This window comes from Aquila chrysaetos, chromosome 10 (genome assembly GCF_900496995.4).
Source record: "Aquila chrysaetos chrysaetos chromosome 10, bAquChr1.4, whole genome shotgun sequence".
Lineage (NCBI taxonomy): Eukaryota > Metazoa > Chordata > Aves > Accipitriformes > Accipitridae > Aquila > Aquila chrysaetos.
The window spans coordinates 21,477,604-21,497,829 of NC_044013.1; the positions used below are offsets into that span (position 1 = coordinate 21,477,604).

The window sequence follows — 20,226 nt, forward strand, 5'->3', positions numbered from 1 at the left end:
CCACTTGTAATGCTAACTGTGCACAGAAAGGACAAGGAAGGTGGAAATAGAGCAGATGACTGATATTTCAAGTGGCTGCTGCATCCTGCAGACTGTTGACTTTGGTCTCACCAGTTGGAGAAACACATAATCTATAATGATAAATGGTAAAGGAATAGCCAGGCAGACAAGAAGCGAGGGTTGTCCGAACTATCAGTGCTTGTGTAAATTAGCCCACGGCAGCAGGAGACCTGTCCACAACTGCTGAAAGAAGCAATTAGTGGCAGCGACTTACACAACTGTCACAGGAAAGTGTGGGCTTTATTTCTAAGCCTAAACTTACACAGCCCAGGTGTTTACTCTGTTATAACTTGTCTTTCAGATGGTTAAAGATCAACAACAAAGGCTTATCTGAAGGGCTTCACGGCTCACATGCTGAAACATTATTGACAGCTCCACAGTTGTACAGGTTTAATGAAGCTTTATGAGACAGAAAGAGGAGGCCAAAGTGCTTTTTCTTGAAGGCTGTGCCTGGCACCGCTTTTAGTGAGGGAATTTAAAGAGTTTAAAGACATTGATTATTTAATAATTACTTTCTTTGCATCCACTCTGAAAATAGTAAACTCTGTGGTTTCACACTCAGCTCTGCCTCCAGGGAGATGAATTTTAGGATCATGATAAAGAGTATTGATTAGAACTGTTAAAGGCTGTCCGTACAGTGATGGCATTGTGAGGCCTTATTGAGAGAGTAGCAGGATGGTCACATTGGTGAGGCTGGCAACACAACTAAAAGCCTTAGCAGAGTCGTACTGCCTCTTAGGGCCTGAGCTAGCCCCTTCAAAGGTACTTGATGTACTTCCAGTGACATTTCATTGCTCTCTGTAGATGTGCTCCAAAGATCTTTGGAGTTGTTCATTGTACGGATCTTTTCTATTTTACACCTTTTTATTTGTTCTCTTTATTCTTGCTGTGTCGTACACAAAAGCTGGCTTTCAGCGCTTGTATAGCAGAAGATGTGCTAAACTTTCCACCGCTTCTGATAGTGCATTTCTAGTTAGGTTTTCTTGCTATTAGACAGTTGGATGCTTACTCCCAGGTGCCTGCTGCTCCTGCAACTTATCAAAGACTTAACTGCTCCTCTGTAGTATAGCCAAGGCCAAGTTGCTGATTCAAAACAGGCCAGTTCATACTAGGCTCCTTTTAAACGACAGTGAGTCATAGCAACCTTCCCTGTTGTATGAATCTTGTTTATTATGTAGCAAATTAGCTCAAGATTTCTGAATACCCTGAGTTCCTTTTGAAATCACCGGAGATGAAGAGGGTCAGCGTCTCTGGAGCAGGCTCATGAAGAGGATCCTTTTGTCAGTCCCAGTCCAAAGCCCATTGAAGCCTGCTGGTCTGCCTGATTGACTTTGTTTAACAAACACCCATAGTTGGCACTCTGCTGCATTTAACAGTATGTTTATAGGGTTTTCTTAGTTTGAGGGTGAAGTTAGAAACGTTTGAACAGCAGCAGGTTATTGTATTATTTTTACTGTTTGTTAGAATAATTTTTAATCCTTATCAAGCTAAGGTCTACTTTTTCTGCCTCAAAAAGGAGGTGATATTTTCCTCAAGGAGAGTGTGGGAATGGTTAAAGAAGATAAAAGTCTTTTCTACATGCTTGAGGTTTTCTGATGTCTGGTGGGAATTGCCAATGAAGCTTTCTTCTGATTTCATACTGTCAGGCGAACGCAGACTGAATGCAGGGTGACAGCCCACTTGAAAATAATTATCCATTGCCCTGGCTGCAGAGACATCCGTTATCTGATAGAGAAATGTGGTTTTACACACGTGCACACACAGACTGAGTAAATTATTTTTTTAATCATTCTCTCCTTCCAGGGCTCAAAAGCTTCATCCTGCTTGTTACTTAGTCACATACATATCTTTTGAAAGCATCTTTCTTTTTAAAGGAGGGTACATTTTAAATGCACTGGTCTGGTGACTGACAGGATGCTCATAATGAAGGCTTGCCTTCTGGAGGGTATATATTTGAAATATCTCCATTAGCACTTCCAGGGATAGTGTGGGTTTCAGCTTGCATTTTTAATAGATGTCCTCCCACAGATACATCTTTCACAGTAATAAGTATTAACCATACCATAGGTTAGTAGTAAACAGGTGTGGTTAAAGTCCAAATACTGATACTATCAGTTTAGTCCTTAATGGGTAATGTTGCTGCCAAAATAATTCACTACCACTGTTAATGGCTGAGGACTAAGCTGGCACAAAAAAAGAAGCTCCTGGTAAGGAGCCCGCTGCCAGGGGACACGCTAAGACAGGGGAGTGCAGGCAGGTGGCTCTGTGTGGCTAGACAGAGCTTTATTTTGGGTGCCATCAGAGTGGGTTTCTCCTAAGTGTTAAATTCACTTTAAAGGCATTGTCAGAACCCTGTGCTGAGGTGCTTTCTGGTTTGTTTTGTGATGTTTTTGTTTTTCAACCTAAGAAAATAGTGTATAATCGCTACTCAAGTCTGATAAAATTGGCCAAACCAAAGCCCAGAACTTTATCTTCAGTGCTTTGTCCACAGGACCACTGAGAAAGGGAAAAAGAATTTTTTTTTTTTTTTTTTACTTGCCTATAGCTTTGGTGAACAAAAGGTGTTTGCCCAGAATTTGGAGCTGCTAGTTGTCTAAAAGTGGGATTCTGGCATCCTGTCAACCTGGGGCAGCAGAGAACCAAGCTGCAAGGTCCTCTATTTCTTGTCATTTTATGGGACAACAAAGTTACTCGGGAGCTGTTTTGCTGGGAATCATTTCTTTCTCTTCTCCTTTCATTGTCCTTTAATCCACGCCTCCTAACCATACACTGTTGCTGAACTAAATTAACTGGTTTAGTGAAGACAGTATTCTTTATGTCAAACAAGTCTGTCTGGTCCAGTTGTAGAAAACTGTAATTGAATTTACTGCATACACCCACAGAGACTTTTAGAGAAGCACCTTGCTGGGCAGATCAGTAACAAAAAAGGAAGATGTAAAACCAGGGATATTAAAACATTTGTCATAACCATTAAATACAGTTCCCCAGCACAGTGCACTTACATTTCTGCCCTCAGATCCCAGGGTTAGTTTCCAGAGGTATTTTTCAGTTGTGTAGATTGGTTGGGTTTACAGCTGTAGGGAGAAAGGGTGGGCTGACTTGGTTGGAGTGTATCTGCACGCCTGACAAATTGTGCCTGTCTGCCTGTCTCTCTGGAGTCCCTCCGTGTCTGGGAGCCCACTGCAGCATGCCCTTTGACATGGGTGTGTGGTATATGGAGTTTGTCAAGGGAGAGATGCTCTCCTTTGGGCTTGTGGCTTGGCGGCGGTGCTGAACTTGCAGTCCTGGTGCAGCCTGCTTAGACCCCGTCCTTGGGCATGCCGAGGGTCCTGGTGTCTGTCCTTTCCCTTTGGCATGCATGAAGGGCTGGGCGTGACCGATCCCTGAGGGTAACAGGAATATTCACTCAGTTGCAGCTAATCATCTTTGTGCTATTTGCCTTTGAAATTGTTCATTGCATTCAGGATAGATTTTCTTTTTTCTTGGCAGAACAATTTTGCCACTTTGCTAGGTTTAACCTCCTACAGTTGTACTATTATCCTGTGGTGGTAGGAAGAAAGGGGCTTTGGGATAACTTCCTCAGCAGGATTGCATCCGAACAACAGGCAAACTTTGAGCCAACAACCTCTGATGGTCCCTCAGTGTGTAGGGCAGCTGATTTAAATGCAAAATATTATTTTCCTTGCAAATAAACAGTTTACTGATGAAATGTTGTTATGCCCTGTGTTAGTCTGCAGCCTTCACTTCACAGCCATGGCCCCTTGCCATCTGCACCCCACAGGTGCTAGTTCAGTCCTGGATAGTGAGTTCATTACAGGGTCTTCACTGCGGAAGCTGTATGTGAGTCATTTCAGTCCTCGGACCAGACTGGATCCCTGGTGTGAATCACAGAGGCTCCTTAACTATGCCTACAGAGACCTATAATCCACAGAGAGCTGGCACACGGAGATGTCCTGTGGTCTGGAAGACAGGAGGGAGCCTGTCAGGTGTTGATATGTGCCCTTGTCATGGTTTTCATCAAGCCTCTTACCGGACTTGCACTGGTGTGCTGGAGGCTTCTGAGTGGAGAGGAACCTGAGTATTTTGTAGGAAGGGAAGGAGAGAAGTATTGATGGATGAAAAGTTAAAATGCAGCCTGAGATTGTGGTTAAGAGTGCTAAAATACATCAGTCCTTTTAGTATAAGTAATGCTCATGCTATTAACCCCTTTAAAAGCTCTAGTTTTCCTGCATATTCATTTGGCATAGGATACAACATTGTCCTTAAGACAGACAGATCTGTCTATCTGTGGGTGAAAGAGACAGAGAGATATAATGGCTATAGCTTATTGCAGCAACAGAAAGCCAAACAATCTGCATTGCCCAATACATTTAAGTAAATCTAACAGGAGGGTTGAGGAAGATAGCAAGATTAGCTTGACAAAGATTATTTATTGCTAAACAGACTCTTCAGTGTTTCCCTCAGCCCTGACACACACAATGAACTGCTCCACCCAGGGCCTTTCCATTTGCTTCATGGCTCAGTTGATTTTGATGGGTTTATTGTGAAGCAAGATTTATGGAGCCCCAGGAAGGAATAAAATTAAAAACTTCCGTTCCCTGTGTTCCCACAGAGGAGTCCCCCATGTCCACTCACGGTGCTGGTAAATGGGCTGGGTGAGGGATCCAACTTTCAGGCCCCATGATCAAACCATGTCCTCTTTGCAGTCCCCCAATGGGAGACATGGGAGTGGCTCTGCAGATCCATCTCTCAAGTTCTGTTGTTTTGGGCAAGGAAAGTGAGAGCACTTGACTTCCTAACATCATGAAATGAACTTTAAAATTGTTTTACAAAATAAAAATACATAGATTTTTTTTTTTTTTTTTCTTCTGTAGGGACTGTGACATTTTTAAGCTCTTCTGGGCTGTGTGGCAGTATTAGCTCTATGCTTCCAGAGTGCTGAATGGCTTGTGCAATAGTATGCTTTCATCAGCAGGAGTTATAAGAAAAATGCTGTAAATCCTGGGGTTCAGGGCAAAATCACAGACATTGGCAGCAGTTTCAGTGGCACAGGTCCTTGTTTCCCCTCTCATCTGCCCCGTAGCTAGATTTTTCTGCTGGAGGACAGAGGGTTTGCGTGAGGGTGGCGGTCGGGCCAGCAGGACGCTGTTCCTGCGGGATTCTGCTGGCTGGGGTTCATCTTGAAACAGCGCTGATGTTTCTAGCCTGCCACGGCCCTGAAAGGGTTTTCATCTCATCTACCCGCAGCAGCTCTGTTGTCAGAAACAAAGCAAATCCTGATCACTATTGAAGGAGCAGATACGCCCTGTGTTTCAACATCTGAAACCAGGCCCATCAATCTGAAACTATTCCCCACTCCCCGTGCCAACAGCTCCATTGATGACTATGCTCCAGAAAGAAAAGAAATTGCTTTTCCCTCACTGTAATGTCAGCCCTCCATTTGGAGACTCCCCCGCATCTTCCTTTTCATGCTGGAGGTGGTGCACTCATCTCTGTGACCTGCAAGCATCTGCTTCCCTGGTTTTCCGCTTCACTGCGTCTCTGTTTAGACACTGCAATGCCCTGTCCCACATACTAATTACTGACTTTTTGCTTCTGAGGAGCTTGATTCATTCTGGCACATTTTCCCATGTGAAACTGGACCTAGAGCCTTGGAAAATATCTTAATGGACATCAGAGTAAGTCTGAGTTTAACCCCAAACTGGCTGCTGTATTTGAGCTAAAAGGCACCTCTTTCAGACTGTAACTGTGGCAGTATGAACCTTCCTCATGTGGAGTACTTTGCTTCACAAATATCCCCCTGAAATGAGGGCAGCCCTGGCAGAGCCGGGCGTTGCTCAGGGAGGGGAGGTGTTTGCACTGGCACCACCTTATCTCAGCTCTCCTGGCCGTGCTCCGAGCCGATGCTCTTGCTTGTGTGATTGCAGCAAGTGAACGCTCTGTAAGAAAATGCCTTTTTCTTTTTCTTGCTGTAAAGCTCTTGCCGCCTCCCACAGGAGCAGTTTCTGTACAGTGCTTGCTGCTGCCAGGTACTGAACGGCCTCTGGGAGGACGGACATCCTCAGCTCCCATCGGCTCTGGCAGCCGCTCTGGCGAGGTCAGACCTTCGCTGCACAGCGTGGGCTTAGGCTTGCAGTCTATTGAGGCTGCTGGTTTACTCCAGAGGCTTTTATTTGTTCTCCTCCCTCCTTGACAGTGTGGAGGGACAAATGTTGTCACCTTGTGCACCTGCCTGCCCTGGAGAGCCCTGGTGTGAGGCAGTTTGGTTAGTTTTGGGGTAGATGGGGTTTAGATCAGTTCCTGCTCAGCAGTTCCTGTGCTGCCGCTCGAGTTCATGATTTCAGGAGTGTCTTCCACCTCGTTGCACTCGGAGTGCATTTTTGAAAAGGAGGCTCTTGTATTTGCAGGCTAAGCAGAGACTGCTTTCTCCTGCCCAGGGGAGCTGGCAAACCCAGCTTTTGGGGGAAGGAGAGCTGGTTATGGGGCAGAGGCACTGGGCTGAGACTTGGGAGCGTTGTGACCGATGCCCAGATGTGCAAGGCATGTCTTGTGTGCCCTTGTCTCACCACATCTCTCTCTACTTAAGTTTCCATGTGATGAACAGAGACTAAACCCAGTTTCTAAGCATTTTTGGAGCAGGAAATATCTCTTACTGTGTTTGGTAACTGATCTTTGAGTAAAAGGGTTCTGTCCTTAGGAGTCCTAAACGTTGCTAGTGTATAAGTAAAAGTCATGAGCGGCAGCCCAGTGGTGCAGCAGGCAGGAGGGCTCCCCGTCACAGGGGCTGGCCTGGGCTCTCTCTTCTCCTCACAGTAATTCTACCTGTCAGTCCCGATTTAACTCGGAGACTGTTTCAAAGCTTTGGCAGGAAGGGAGGATTTACCTCTTTTCAAAATGAATATATTAATTTTGTGTTTCTCAAGTGAGCATAGAGAAACAGTCCTTGCTCAGCTACTCTTGCAGCAGAGGCCTTTCATTTAGGTACTGAAGAAAAGTAGATACGTTTGACCTCTATGTAATTTAAGACTCTTTTCTTAACCTACCTGCCTCTCCTAAAATAAAAGTCCTGTGTCCTGTTAAACACATGTTACATCCTGGCGGCTTCAAGCACAGACCCAAGGACGTGATGCAGCCCTCAAAACCTTGTTTTCCACAGTGTGCTCAGGTCTCAAGCTTCCTTTTAGATGTACCTGATGAATCGAGGCAGCCAGAATTAATCTTCACCACAGTCATCTCTCAATGGCTTAACCTCTTCGCTGCTACACTTGAGTCACTTTGTAATTTCAGCATAATTTCACCATAATGTATTTGGTCCCCATCTTAGCCTTTGACATCTTAGAGATTATGATTGATTTGTTTATACACTTAATGCAACTATTGGTACTGGCTGAATTTTTTTCCAGTTTCATAACACTTGACAAATTACAGGAGCGGAAAACCTGGAATGAAACTTGCCAGGACTTTCTCTTTCCCTTCCTTTTCTTCCAGGAGATCTGGTTGAACTTTTTTTGAATTCCAACCATCAAATGTATTTTGATAAAATTTAAGAAGCTTTCAGAAGCTTTCCTGTGTCTTGAATAAAAATTGAATTTGTGGCTTTCTACAAAATTATTTCCAGTATTTTTCTGGTAATAATATTTTGTATTTGTACAAATAATATTTGTATTTAAAGCTCTAACTATGAGTAATTATGAAGAGCTGCTATTTTTACTGTATTCCAGTTTGGATCATTACATTTTGCAAGCTTCGTTCTCACTCTGTTTCATTTCTATTCAATATATATGTACATATACCTTATGTCCTGTACCAAAGTATCGCATGAGTAGTCAGAGTGCCCTCGTGCTCTACCCCTCGTGCTTTACCCCAGAATAGACTGTCTTTTGATGATCAGTGAAGCTTTCTGTGATGTATAAAATACCCATCTGTTTCATGGGGTTGCTCCGAATCATTCTTGTGAAATTTAAGGATACAAAAAGTGTGTCTCACCTCGACTGCGTTGAAATTAGATTAAGAGTCACAGGATTAGCTCTTCTGCATTTTCAGTGTGTTTATTGGTTTTGGGCCTGTGGGGATTTAAGCATATAAATAAGATTTCTGCCTGTGTGTTGGTTACAGAGCAAGGCAGGGCACTGCTGGAGGCAGTTTGCCCAGTCGGGCAGAACTGACCATTACAGTCCCAGCGGGTTGCTGGAGGTGTGGGGAGGAGCTGCCTCCTGTGGGCTCTGCTCTGCTCCTGCCACCCCTCTCCTGCCCAGGGAGGTAGATCCTCCCCAGCCTGCTTTTGGCTCTGTCCCCAAATCCCATAGTCCCTGTGCTGGAACCAGCCGGGAGCTGTTTGGCAGCGTGTTTACGAATCTGAAAGTCTCCTGTCCCTGTGGTGCAAGAGCTGACCTTGCGTCTCTGATTTAGTCTTATTTCCAAGCTTTTTATATGGTCTCTAGTTCCTGACCAGTTTTCTTGTATTGGCTCATCTTTCAGCTGCTCACCATATTTTCCTCCCCAATTCTTTCACATTCTCCAGCACTCCTCTATTGTAACCTTTACTCTCCCACCTTCAAAGCCTTAGTTCTGTGTCCGGCTTTCTACTCTAATCTCCTTCCTGCCTCCCAAAGTGTCACGTCTAGCTCCCTGCTTGATGGGCTTCAGTGTTCACTGAATGCGATCTGACATAAACTTGTCCGGCAAATATTGCACTTCCATTCTTAAGAAAAAAATATCGGGAGATCAACAATTTCAATGAGAGTCTGCCTGTAGGTATCGGAGACTTAAAAGTCTCAAGTGAATCAGGATTTTGTGCATTTGATGCTTTGCTTGGGAGATCATGGAAAAATGAATGTAAAATATATAAATTTTAAGTTTTTCATAACAAGTATAAATAGTGAAAGTAAAAAAACCCCACTCATTTAATTGCAATAATGGGCTTTCAGGCTTATTTAAAGCTGGAAAATACTCTTAATTCATCAAATAAAGAGATCAGAGTTTGACTCACCAGTCAATTTTTCACCTTTATTAAGAACACAGAGAAGTAAAATTCTGTGTGGTCTCTGTTGTCCGTGACTTAACTGAGAGTTGCACATGCTCCGTATCACCCAGGACCCTAAGTCTGAAGATACTGTGTAAGGTTTTCCCAGTTACTAAAAACATGTGGACTTTCTCTTTCTAGGACCTCCATCTGCTCCCCAGAACCTGATTTCCAATGTCAATGAGACATCGGTGAACTTGGAGTGGAGTCCCCCGCAGAACAAAGGTGGTCGGGAAGACGTCTCCTACAGTGTGGTGTGCAAGAGGTGCGGTGCCAGCGACCTCAGCCGCTGCCGGTCCTGCGGCAGCGGTGTGCACTTCAGCCCCCAGCAGAATGGCTTGAAAACCACCAAAGTCTCCATTACTGACCTCCTGGCACACACTAACTACACCTTTGAAGTCTGGGCGGTGAATGGAGTGTCCAAGCAAAATCCCAGCCAGGACCAAGCAGTGTCAGTCACTGTGACAACTAACCAAGCAGGTAGGAACTTAAACACAAATTCTCTTCCTCTTTCTTCTGCCTGTTTTTTAGGAAAGCTGTGATTTCCGTTACGTTTAGCATTAGCAAATGAATTCAAGGAGCCCTAAGATGCGGAACTGGGTCAAACCCTTATTTTCTGGTTATTTATATCGATAGCTTAAATTCTTTAGAGCTAGAAAAACAGAGGAGGGTTTGACTCCTGCAGCCGGGAGCAGAGCTCTGCTGCAGCATGCTGCGAGGACGCTGGGAGGCATTCTGCAGAAGCAGAACAGCACAGCTGCCCTGGGCAATGCGAGGGGAGGGAGCCAGGACCACCAGGGCCTCAGCCCTCCGTGGGGGAGATCCTGCCCATGGACACGAATATGCCCTTGGTGTTCACTGAGGGCAAAATATGCACTCGGGGAGCACAGGATTGTGCTTCTGCCCCCTTCCAAAACGGGCTGCGTGAGATTCAAAATGAGGAATGAGTTGGTGCTCACTTGCCTGCCTGCTACTTCTCTCCTGCAAAGTTAATTAGATTCTGTCCCATTGTTAAATAAATACCTCCTTAACCTGCTGCTAACAATGTTTCAATTGATCAGAGCTGACATTACTTTAGAAATCCTATATGAGCTTTCATCTTCATGCTGGCTGATTTTTTGCGTTTAACTCATCTGGGAGAGCGAAATGCTATTTCTGTTTATACCTGATTATTTCAGATACTCCAGGCAGTTCTACTTTTTTTAGTCCCCTGTGCTCGACCTAGTAAAGGCTGCTGCCGCAGGTTGAGGTTTAGTTTTGATGATCATATGTATGATTTTTTTCTTTACTTACATGAAAACATTTCTTGTTTGCAGCTAGCTAGGGTTGCAAGCACATGGTTGCAGTTGAATTTTTAATTTAATGCACAAAATTATATACATTTGAAGATGACACTCTTCTGTATGCAAATTAGATATCCAGACTGTCAGACTGGCTAGAGGACCGTCAAACCTGTTATCTAATTGCACACAGTGCTGATTGCCTTCAAGTCCCACAGATGCTGCAGGCATTCAGCACCTTAGAGTGTAGCTTACGGGTTTATCATTTATTGTTAGATTTATGGTATATGGGACAATATTAATATTGTGTATTTTGATAGTACTGGACTATATATAGAGAATTCTGTTTCCTAGTGGATGCGCATGAAAAACAGGTACACATAGTCTATATCTACAAATTTTAGCGGTAGTCCAGAACACTTCAATATTAACAGTGAGAGATACGCTCAATTTTGCAGTGGCAGTTACAAGCAAAATTGTCAGGTCCACACTGAAGGTTCTTTGAAAACCCGGTCTAGTGTTTTTTGTTCTTTACGCATACAGTTGACAGCATCCCTTGTAAATTATGATTAAAAAATTCAAACTTATCGCTTTGCCTAGTGAAAAGACGACTAATAGAGAACAGGGGCTATTACAGAATCGCGGGAGAATGCTGTCATATGCTATACGAAAAGAGAAGGTTGAGAACAGCAGCAGGGACAGTGTTTTTGTGCTATGAATGCCTAGCAAAGAGAGTATTTCTGACTGATTTTGGCATGTGTAAGGATTAGTGGATGCATATATGCATGAACAAGTGAGTGGGATCCATCTACCGTGTGAAAATTCTACCATCTTATGCTTTAATATGCAAACCGAAATCTGATTGAATATGCAAATAAAAATTGATTTTGTTTATTATCCATGAGTAGCAGTTCTTCACATCAGGAAATTTGTATTTGTGCCAACATTTCCAATTTTGAAACATGCCCAGTCTATCAAATGCTTCAGAGGGCTGGAGAAAACTGTACTGGTACAAATGAAAATTAACTCCAAGGTGCTGGCGTTCTTCCGTTCTTCATACGACTTTGTGTGTTCTGCTGCATAGAAGATCTAAACAGAAATGTGTGGCCTAAACCTACAGATCTCAACTGAGATAAATAGTCCTTACATATGCAAATAATGCCATTGATTTCAGTGAAACTGCTTGCTTGAGTAAAGGTTTGTAAAGTTGGACCCTTGGGTTTTACAAGTACTGATCTGTTTAATCATTGCAAATGTGTGTCTGGGGTGCATTAAAATTCTTGTGCCACTCATTTTCTTTCACTATATTTCATAATAAAGAAATCATGTCATGATAGAGCACTGCCACAGACTTGGTTTTGACCTTGCATCTTGTTACACTAATGTAAAGCTACCTTGGTTTCCTTGCAGCAATTTCTAAATTCAGATTAGAGCCAAGCTCCTCCTTTAATAACACTCTTTCCCAGTTTTGCTAATAAAAATGAAACTACCAACACTGAAAATCTGTAAACGACTTTACTGTTTTTGCTATCTATGATGGTGCTTTCCAACATTTGATAGAAAAAAAAAAAATGTTGTTAATGTGGTTCTTTAGCGCTTTAGATATGAGCAGAGCTTTTGGGTTGTATTCTGGGGAATTTGCTGGAATTGTTTGTAAGAGGTGCATCTTTGAGGTAATTCAGTAGGGATGGTAAGTATGCAAGGGACCAGGAAATCATTCCTCTTAACAGCAGTCTCAAATTGACCTTCCAAATATGTAACCATATAATCTGGAGAAAATATACAGAAATTTTAGAATGCAGTTTTTGATGTTAGAACCAGAAATCTGAATATTTGTATGTTTGTTTGCATTGGTGCCAGCCCCTATAGAAGGTATGCATTTGGAGACGGACAGAAAGCAATGAGAAATCAGTTACTGGTATATTCAGCACAAAATTGAAGAAGTGTGTTGCAGTGACATAAAAGGTGCAGTTGAAAGGGACAGGTGTTTTTTTGTTTGCTTTTGCCATTTTACTCCTGAAGATAATGAAACGAGGCAGTTTACTTTCCCCCTTTGTTTAGAAACTCTTCAGTTTCCAATACTGTAGAAAAATGTTTAAATGAAAATAAGCTTTTGCCATTCAAAGTAGGATCAAAAAGCATTTGAAAAAGTAGTTTTCTTGCTTCCTTTGAAAAGGTCCTGATTTTTATAACTTGCTTTTGTTTTTTCAAAAAGAGAAGCTAAATTTCAGGCTTTGAACCAAGTAAAAATTTCTATCTCCTAGCGAAATACTTCAGTGTTGTGATGGTTTAAGAATTTTGAATGGTGAATTCAGCCTGCTGTTCTACATGTTTAGTATAATAATTTTTTTGAGTTTTTTGAGGTGGGAACTGCCACTCTTTTCCCACAAAAGATTAAAAAGAAATTAAAAAAGCAAAGGGTGGAACACTGAGCTGTTGAAACCTGGAGCCAGCGCCCTTAGCACAATTAGTACTGGGAAATGCTGATATTAAGGGTCTCCACTAGCAGTGGTGACTTTTGTGGCTTTGTCCATCCTCTAAAAATGTGAAATGACTTGTGCATGAGATGCGAACCAGCGATTCTCATGTGATGCTGCTAGGAGAAGCTAATTTCAGTGAGAAAGTCTACCAGGCAGTTGACGGAATAGCTCAAAAATCTCCGGGCTCGTTTTTTTTTTTTTCTGCTAAGGATAATGCTGTGAAGCTGTTCAAAATTAAAAGTAAATCTCTCAATAAAGAGACCTTGTTCCCAGCAAGCAGGAAGCTTTTGGGTTTTTTTTAAGAGGTGCTGAACAGTTTATATTTTTATTAAAGATTACAGCCGAGCTGTTTAGGTCTCCAACCTGACAGCCAGGTTCACTGCTAAGTTTGTCTGTGTGCACGTCCGAGGGGGCAGCACTGCAAGGACAAGGTTTTGCACAGATGCTAAAGGCGTTCATAAGGCAGGGAGGGGGGAGAGCCTATGCAAACTCTAAATGAGATTTAAATTCCAAACTCATTCTACTGCTTGCTTTGCTCCCTTCTTTTTGTTTGCATTTTATGAGGGATGGGTGTCCTTCTTGCTCCTTTGCTTGTTGGAGTTCAAATGGTGATATTTCTGAATAAACAGACTGGCTGGTGATTTGTTACCTTGGGCTCAGTGTTTCCTTAAGTGGACCAGCGCAGCTAGATGGAGGCAGAATGTGCCAATTAGGATGAAAATATAGTATAAATAAATAAACTTACTCTTTCTCCCATTGCATCAGACTGGATGTTTTCAAGCTGCCTGTGCTCAGCTCAGGATCAAGAACTGATCTTTCTTACAAATGTGTCAGGCTCTCTGTCCCATTTTTTCCTCTTTCTGTTCTCCCTCCTCTCCCCGGCTCCTTTGTCTCTGCAATCCCGCACACCTTGCCTGTCTAGCTGTCTGTTTGCCTGTCTCAAAGCTGCTTCATCTCAGAGGCAGAGCGGTGTGGCTGGCTGTGCTGCAGTGCTTTCCCCCCCTCTTTTGTATGCTCCCCGGTCCCTCACCGTCACTCAGAGCCCTGTGGTTATTCAGTATCCATTTCCAGGCAGGAACTAAAATAGGTTATGGTGCCACCAGGACTTGAGCAGCGCTGAGAAGACCCATGTGAATTGAGTATTCTTCTGGGACAGGCTGCAGTTGTGATGACCAAGCTGTGATGAACCCTAAATGTTGACATTCAGTGCAAGGAAGGAAAATGTCAACTGTTACTCAGTTTTATTTAGCCTTTGGGTTTCTTTGTTGTTTATGTTCTTAATTCCATTACTAAAAGGAAAAAAAAATCTGAAAGATCCTGATCCTTTGAGGATGATTGTCTTTTAAGTTAGAAATGGCGGGGGGGGGGAAGAAGTGGGAATTATTTGCTTCCAGATGACTCACAAGTTCTACTGGACTTTTTGATAGGGTATAGATATTTCCATTTTGCATTTCGGTGGGTCTTCTATGAAAGCCCACGTTTCCTTTCAAATGCTGATTAGCATTCCTCACATGTTGTACAGAACAGCACAGAAAATGCATATAAGGTCTTACATTCTGCCAGTGTGGTTTAGCCTGTGCAGAGCTAAATTTGCAGTCAGTAAAAATTCATGGACATACATTGCCCTTGGTCAGTGTGCACTCCTCATATCGACAAAGTGATAGTTGCTCAGGCAGATCAAAAGCAACACATGCCAAGGCCAGGAAACCTAAGGTTTTCAGTATTTTCTTTTTAATGTGCTGCTTTCCTGGATATTTATAGCTTATCTGTAAAGGATTGCTCTGTAGTGAAACATCAAAAGACATTGTTAAGTAGATTTCAGTCGCAGAGCTTTCTTTAGGTGACTGCATGAATACCCTTAAACTACTACTGGAAAATAAAATTAACAGATACTCTGAAGATCGATTGATCTATCTGATTCACTAAACTCCATGTTCTTTGAGTATAGTCCTGGTTTCAGTATAAATAACAGTAAATCATTTCTGTTTGCTGAGAGTGAACATAACATTTTTTGATTTTGTATGTGGTGATATTTATGTGCGTATTGAGAATCTTATCGATGGGGAAGGTGGTAAAAGAAGTTAATTTTGCTTTCAAGAATAGCAAGGTCTGTAGTTGTTCAGACTGCTATAGTTTTATGCTCAGTTCTTGCAAAAATTTTCCTTTTTTTTAATGCAATCCTGGTGATGAGCTGTTTATTATTGTTGAAACATGATTTTGAAGAGCTGTATAACCTCAAGGAAGACGTCATCTCCAAATAGCCAGGAAGGAGCTCTGTGAACTTGAAGACAGGATTCATCATATGGTTGTGTCACAGATTCACAGACCTTCTAAAATAGTGTAAGCTGGCAAAATAAGTCATTTTCTGTTCCGACATCACCCTTCCCTAGGGCCTGCTGAGGATATCGGGAGGTTCATGCAGGTCAGCTCCCCTTTCATGGCTGGTGGGTTTTCCAGTCCAGCTCCCCATCTGGCTCCCTTGGGTGGTGTGAGAATGGGATAGTGCTGGTGAGGTTTAGGGCGTTGTGGAGGGCAGGATTAAGGTGCTGGGAGAGGCTGTTACTGGGTAAGTGTTTTGGACCAGTTGGAAAGCGTTGAGGTTTGCGGCAAGTTGGATGGCCCAACGTGGAAGCTGTGAAGGTGGGTGAGTTCGTGTCTCTGCCCAAGCAGAGGAGCAAGTGGCACTCCCGGTGCTGGGCACAGTGGTATCTGGCTGTAGCCTTCCCAGACATCCAGGAGTCAATTCAAGTTTTTATTTTTATTTTTTTCAAAGTACTTGCTACCAGCATGGTCCCACCCTTTCCAGTTACTTGTTCCCTGCAGCCAAAGGATACAAATAGCCTGTTCCAGGAGCCCTTTTACAGGCACACAAACCTGGGAGGAAACTTCTGCATGTAGCTGGGTGTGTATAAGCAGTCACAGCGCCCTGGACACCCAGTTCCCCACAAGCCTGATTTAAAATAATCTCTTGGCAAACATTTGGATACATGCCAGATGTCCAGAGCATGGGATGTGTGTGTGATACTTCTAGCTGCTGCATTCTTTTTTCTGCAAAATGTCAGGGTAATGGAAAAGGGGAATTGCAAAGGGGTGGTTTTATTTTGCCTTAAAGGTGTTTGTACTAAGGATGATGGATCAGCAGTCTCCTTGTTCCTCAAATGGAGCTGTGTCGAGCATGAATTCAATAGGGAAAGAGATTCAAAACTAGTAAGCAGGGACTTGAAAAAGGGGTGATCCGTGAGCGTGACACTCCGAGTGATTTGTTGCAGCATCTTGCAGAATTCCAGGCTAATTGTATGCAACTTCCTCATTTTGAATCTAAACCAGTGTGGTTTTTAAGGCTTCACATTTACCTGCTAGACAGAAGCAGCAATCCCCCACCGTACACATATTTTCAAGCGGAAGGGTTGGGAGAAGTTGTCAGCTGTTGTAGGGTTTCACCTGCCATAATCAGTGAGGTGACCTGCCAGGTTGTGCAGGACAATGACCTGCCTTGTTCTTCCCTGGCTTTATTTTGCTGAGGGAGTTGTGTTTTGGCTTTTGCTGTCTGCAGATTTACATCGAAGGGAGTTACTGTGAGGATTTCTGAAGCAAACCAAATTATGTATTTTGGGAAACCACAGACCTTTCAAATATAAACGTGGTGGGAGATCCAGAAAGAAGATAAGTGATCCCAGCGCAAGAAGTTTAGGAATTGCATGGAAGCAAACAGTTAGGAATACTTTTGAATGGGCAAATTTCAGTGTTGAGCATGAGCCTTCTCAGATCCTCAGAGATGTCATGTATTGACCACTTCAGATTTCTTCTGCTGTGCGTTTAGTTACGTGTGTAAGATAATGTGTCTGAGTAAAGAGCTTCTCCAAGCTGGCAGATGCAAGTGGGAGCTTCTTATTAACAATTCTGTGTTCTTGCACAGGCTTTAACTGATGGCCTGTAATAAATGCGTAGTTATAAGTATACGTGCTCCTGTCTTAAAAACAAAACCGGGAAAACTATTGTTGGGAGGGATTAAATTATTTTAAGGTAACTACAGCTTTCCACAAAGAAATAATAATTAAAATAACAACTGCCTGCTTGCTGGCAAAGCCATCTGCACCACCCATTTCCATGAATTTGTATTCAAGGTGGGGGATGCAAGTCTTGGTCGGAAGGAAAAAAAAAAAAGTGCTTGCTAAAGATCCTTAGTAAATAACCAGCTTCAGGGTTCAGCGAACAGCTTAGACAAGTTGCATGTCAGATAGAGCCAAGAAGTAATTGCAGCATTTAAATAAAAGTTTGGTCACATTTTTAAAAAGATCTTATGGTTTGCTATGGAAAGTGGAGGTTAGTTACATATCTTCCTGGGGAAAAAGGCATTTAATTTCAGGACTTGGTAGCATTGACCATATTTAAATTATATAAATTTACTTTTAGGAGGCATCAAATCGAATCACATTCTGGTGTCAGTGCTGTTGGTACAGATGAATAGTTACCAAACTGACAGAGATGAAGATACGGTCCTGCAGCTTTTATTTGCTCTGGACTATTTAACTGTATGTTTCCTTTTGCTGGCAGTGTGCTGACATTTCACGTTCGTGAAGCTTACCGCCCAGCCTGAGCGCTTCCCTTAAACAGTTGGCAAGGAAATATTTTTATGTGGAAGGAGAATTTGCCCAAGAATGTTTGTGGCTACCAAATGTTTAGATGGGCTTCTAAATTTTCTAGTTGTTTTTGCAGCTGACTAAATTAATTGGAAAGCAGCCAGAGAGACAGTGGAGTCCAGTCTGTAGTTGAGCAACAATAAAAGGCTTTGGAGAACTTTATCAAAGCTTCCATTAACCCCCTGCTGATGTCCTCAAACAGGATTTTTTTTGAGAGAGTGGAAACACAAAAGCTGGGCTGCACAACTGCCCCTGTGTGTCCATTCAAAGGTTTTAAATCCGCACAGTTACTAATTAAAATGCCATGCAGAGTAGCACAAATAAACATCGCTAGTCCCTGAAGCCCAAAGTTTCTGCACTGACTCATAGTTTGGAGGGCAGGGTGCTGAACTGACCCTGTAAAGGTGGGTAAAGTAGCCCCTTTGGTTCAGATACTCTGTCCTTGTATGAGGAGTTGCAAAACGTGTGTCGAGTCCACCCATATGCATGAAATCATACTCCCAGAATGCTATCTCAAGGCAGCCTGTTATTTTTTTATTTATTTTTTGCATAGCAGTGCGTTAAGCCATGAGGACCAAATAGAGCTGTGGCATGCTTGCTGGATCTCTGTAATCATGTTTGCCAGATTTTGGTGGACATCAAAATGCTGAGCACACGAGTGAATGCTGCTCCTTTCATTGAGAAATGTCACTTCAGATTTAGCCCCACATGTGAACTGGTGTGCAGGGAGCTCTTTATTATTACGGCTGGGCTCCAGTGGGCTTCCCCTCCCAAACAAAGCAGGCAAATGCATAGCCTTTCTCTGCACCTACTTGAAGGATTTCATGGCGTCTCCTTAGATTAACGTAATCTGCCTTCATTACTAAATTCAAGAACCAGAGTCCCAGAACTCTTAGTAGTACACTCCAAGAACGGATCTGGGGTCTCTTGAAGTTGTGATTTGTAAACTGATAATAACAAAAATTGCTGTGGTTTTGGATTTATTTTTTTAAATACAGTCTAGAGAGATGGAGGAAGTTCAAGCGTTTGTGTTTTATTCCTCTAGTCATTTGTATTTCAAAACATCCCTTATGGAAAAGTCCTACTGTTAATTAAAAAGGAATTGATAACTTTTGTCTCAGCCTTCTGAACTGTTCCTGCAGAATTTATTAGGATTTTTATCCCTGCTATTGAATTCTATCACCTAGTCTTAAAATGACGATTGACTGATTCTGATTTTTTATTAAATAATTCTACTGTTCCATAAAATCTCTTTGGTTTTGTCTGTAGTAAAATCCATTGAAAGTATCCATGGATTATTACAGGCAGAAAAACCCTTAAACTGTAATGTGCTTTGGATATAAATGTTTTCAGTTCCATAGATTAGTGAAGACTAAAAGGAAAGCTTTGAAGTTTTTAATTAGCTTTTTATTATTTTTAATTTTCTGTGTGCCAATAAATGGTCCCATCAATAAATAATAGAATAAGACAGTTTGGGCTAAGCAAAAAAGGAAGGTATAGTGGGTTGGAAGAGATGTCTCATACATGAATTGAGTTTTGTGTGGTGTCCATTTATTTTAGCAAACAAACAAAGGCATGATCTCGAGACAACCCACTACAACAGCTCCCTGGGAAGATTGCGCTTGTCTCGATAACATACTGTGTTCTTTAAATCTGTCCTCTGAATCGGCCTCAATTTATCTTTCTTAGCATAAAAGGGAATGCAGATGGAATGGCTGTAGCCTTCCTTCTAGTTTATCAGGATATTGTGCGTGCACATAAATAAAACAGAAAGTGACTGGAATATGTAAGTGGCTGAGTGTTAAATCTCATGTTTTTCAAGCTCCTCGGGCGCTCTGGGACAGGGTGGCCAAGGGGACTCTTGTACGAGCTACAGAGATTTGTGGACTCTCCATCGTAGTTCAGACACGATGTGCAGACCCAGCGGTGCCTTTCCAAGACTGTTTCAGCCATTTGCTTTCACTGCTGCCTATGCTGAAGGTTAAAACTGCAATTATACAAGTAGTGGGAAGAACTGATTTGAAGAGAGTAGACTAGGCTCAAAGGGAGACTTCTTTAGTACTGCTTGCAGATGTGGCATTTTTCTTTAACCAGAGAATTTTTTTATTTATATTTGTTATGCTGACAAGCTATGAACATCAGAGGTTAGAGGGGCTCTGTAGCACAGGAGTTGCCTAGCTTATTTTCAGTCTGACTGATCCTTAAAGGGAAGTTACCAGCTTCATCTGGACCAAATAAGAAGATTATAAAATTTTTGGACCTGTTGATGACAAAAGTGAACTAAAACCAAAACCATGAACCTTACAGGGAAGAGAGACATAACACTGAAAGTGCTTTTCATGCTGTTGGAAGAAGAAATGATTTTTGAATTGCAGGTTTTGAATGAAGATTATATTTTTCCTTGCAGTCCCTATCCTGTGTGCTTCTAGGTTCCACCCTGACAGTACCCTTGGGGGCCCCGGCCTCAGAGGGGTGGAGAGACCTGCTGCAGAGATCTTCTCATCAGGAATTGGGGCGGGCTTTCAGTGTCCTCCCATCTGCTGCGATTCTGGGACTGAAAATGAAGGTCCAGACTCAGAATACAGACCTGTCTATGCAATTGCTGACCTAATTTGGGATTATTGTTTTCATGGCTTTTTGTTTGCCCAGACTGTAGCTCAGTACTCCTCCAGGAAATAAATATGGCTGGTTTCTTTGTACAACCCCAAATCTTCATAACCTCATGAGGCTGATTTTTTTTTTTA

The 20,226-nt window shown here is 42.5% G+C and overlaps 1 protein-coding gene across 1 annotated transcript in view; it reads left to right on the plus strand.

The window, feature by feature from the left end:
- Positions 1–20,226, plus strand: part of EPHA4 (EPH receptor A4) — a 108,770-nt gene that overhangs the window by 50,401 nt on the left and 38,143 nt on the right. Inside the window, exon 5 of the mRNA XM_030028560.1 lies at positions 9,224–9,562. Within this exon, the coding sequence (XP_029884420.1) occupies positions 9,224–9,562 (339 nt within the window). The remainder of the gene's footprint in view (positions 1–9,223; positions 9,563–20,226) is intronic.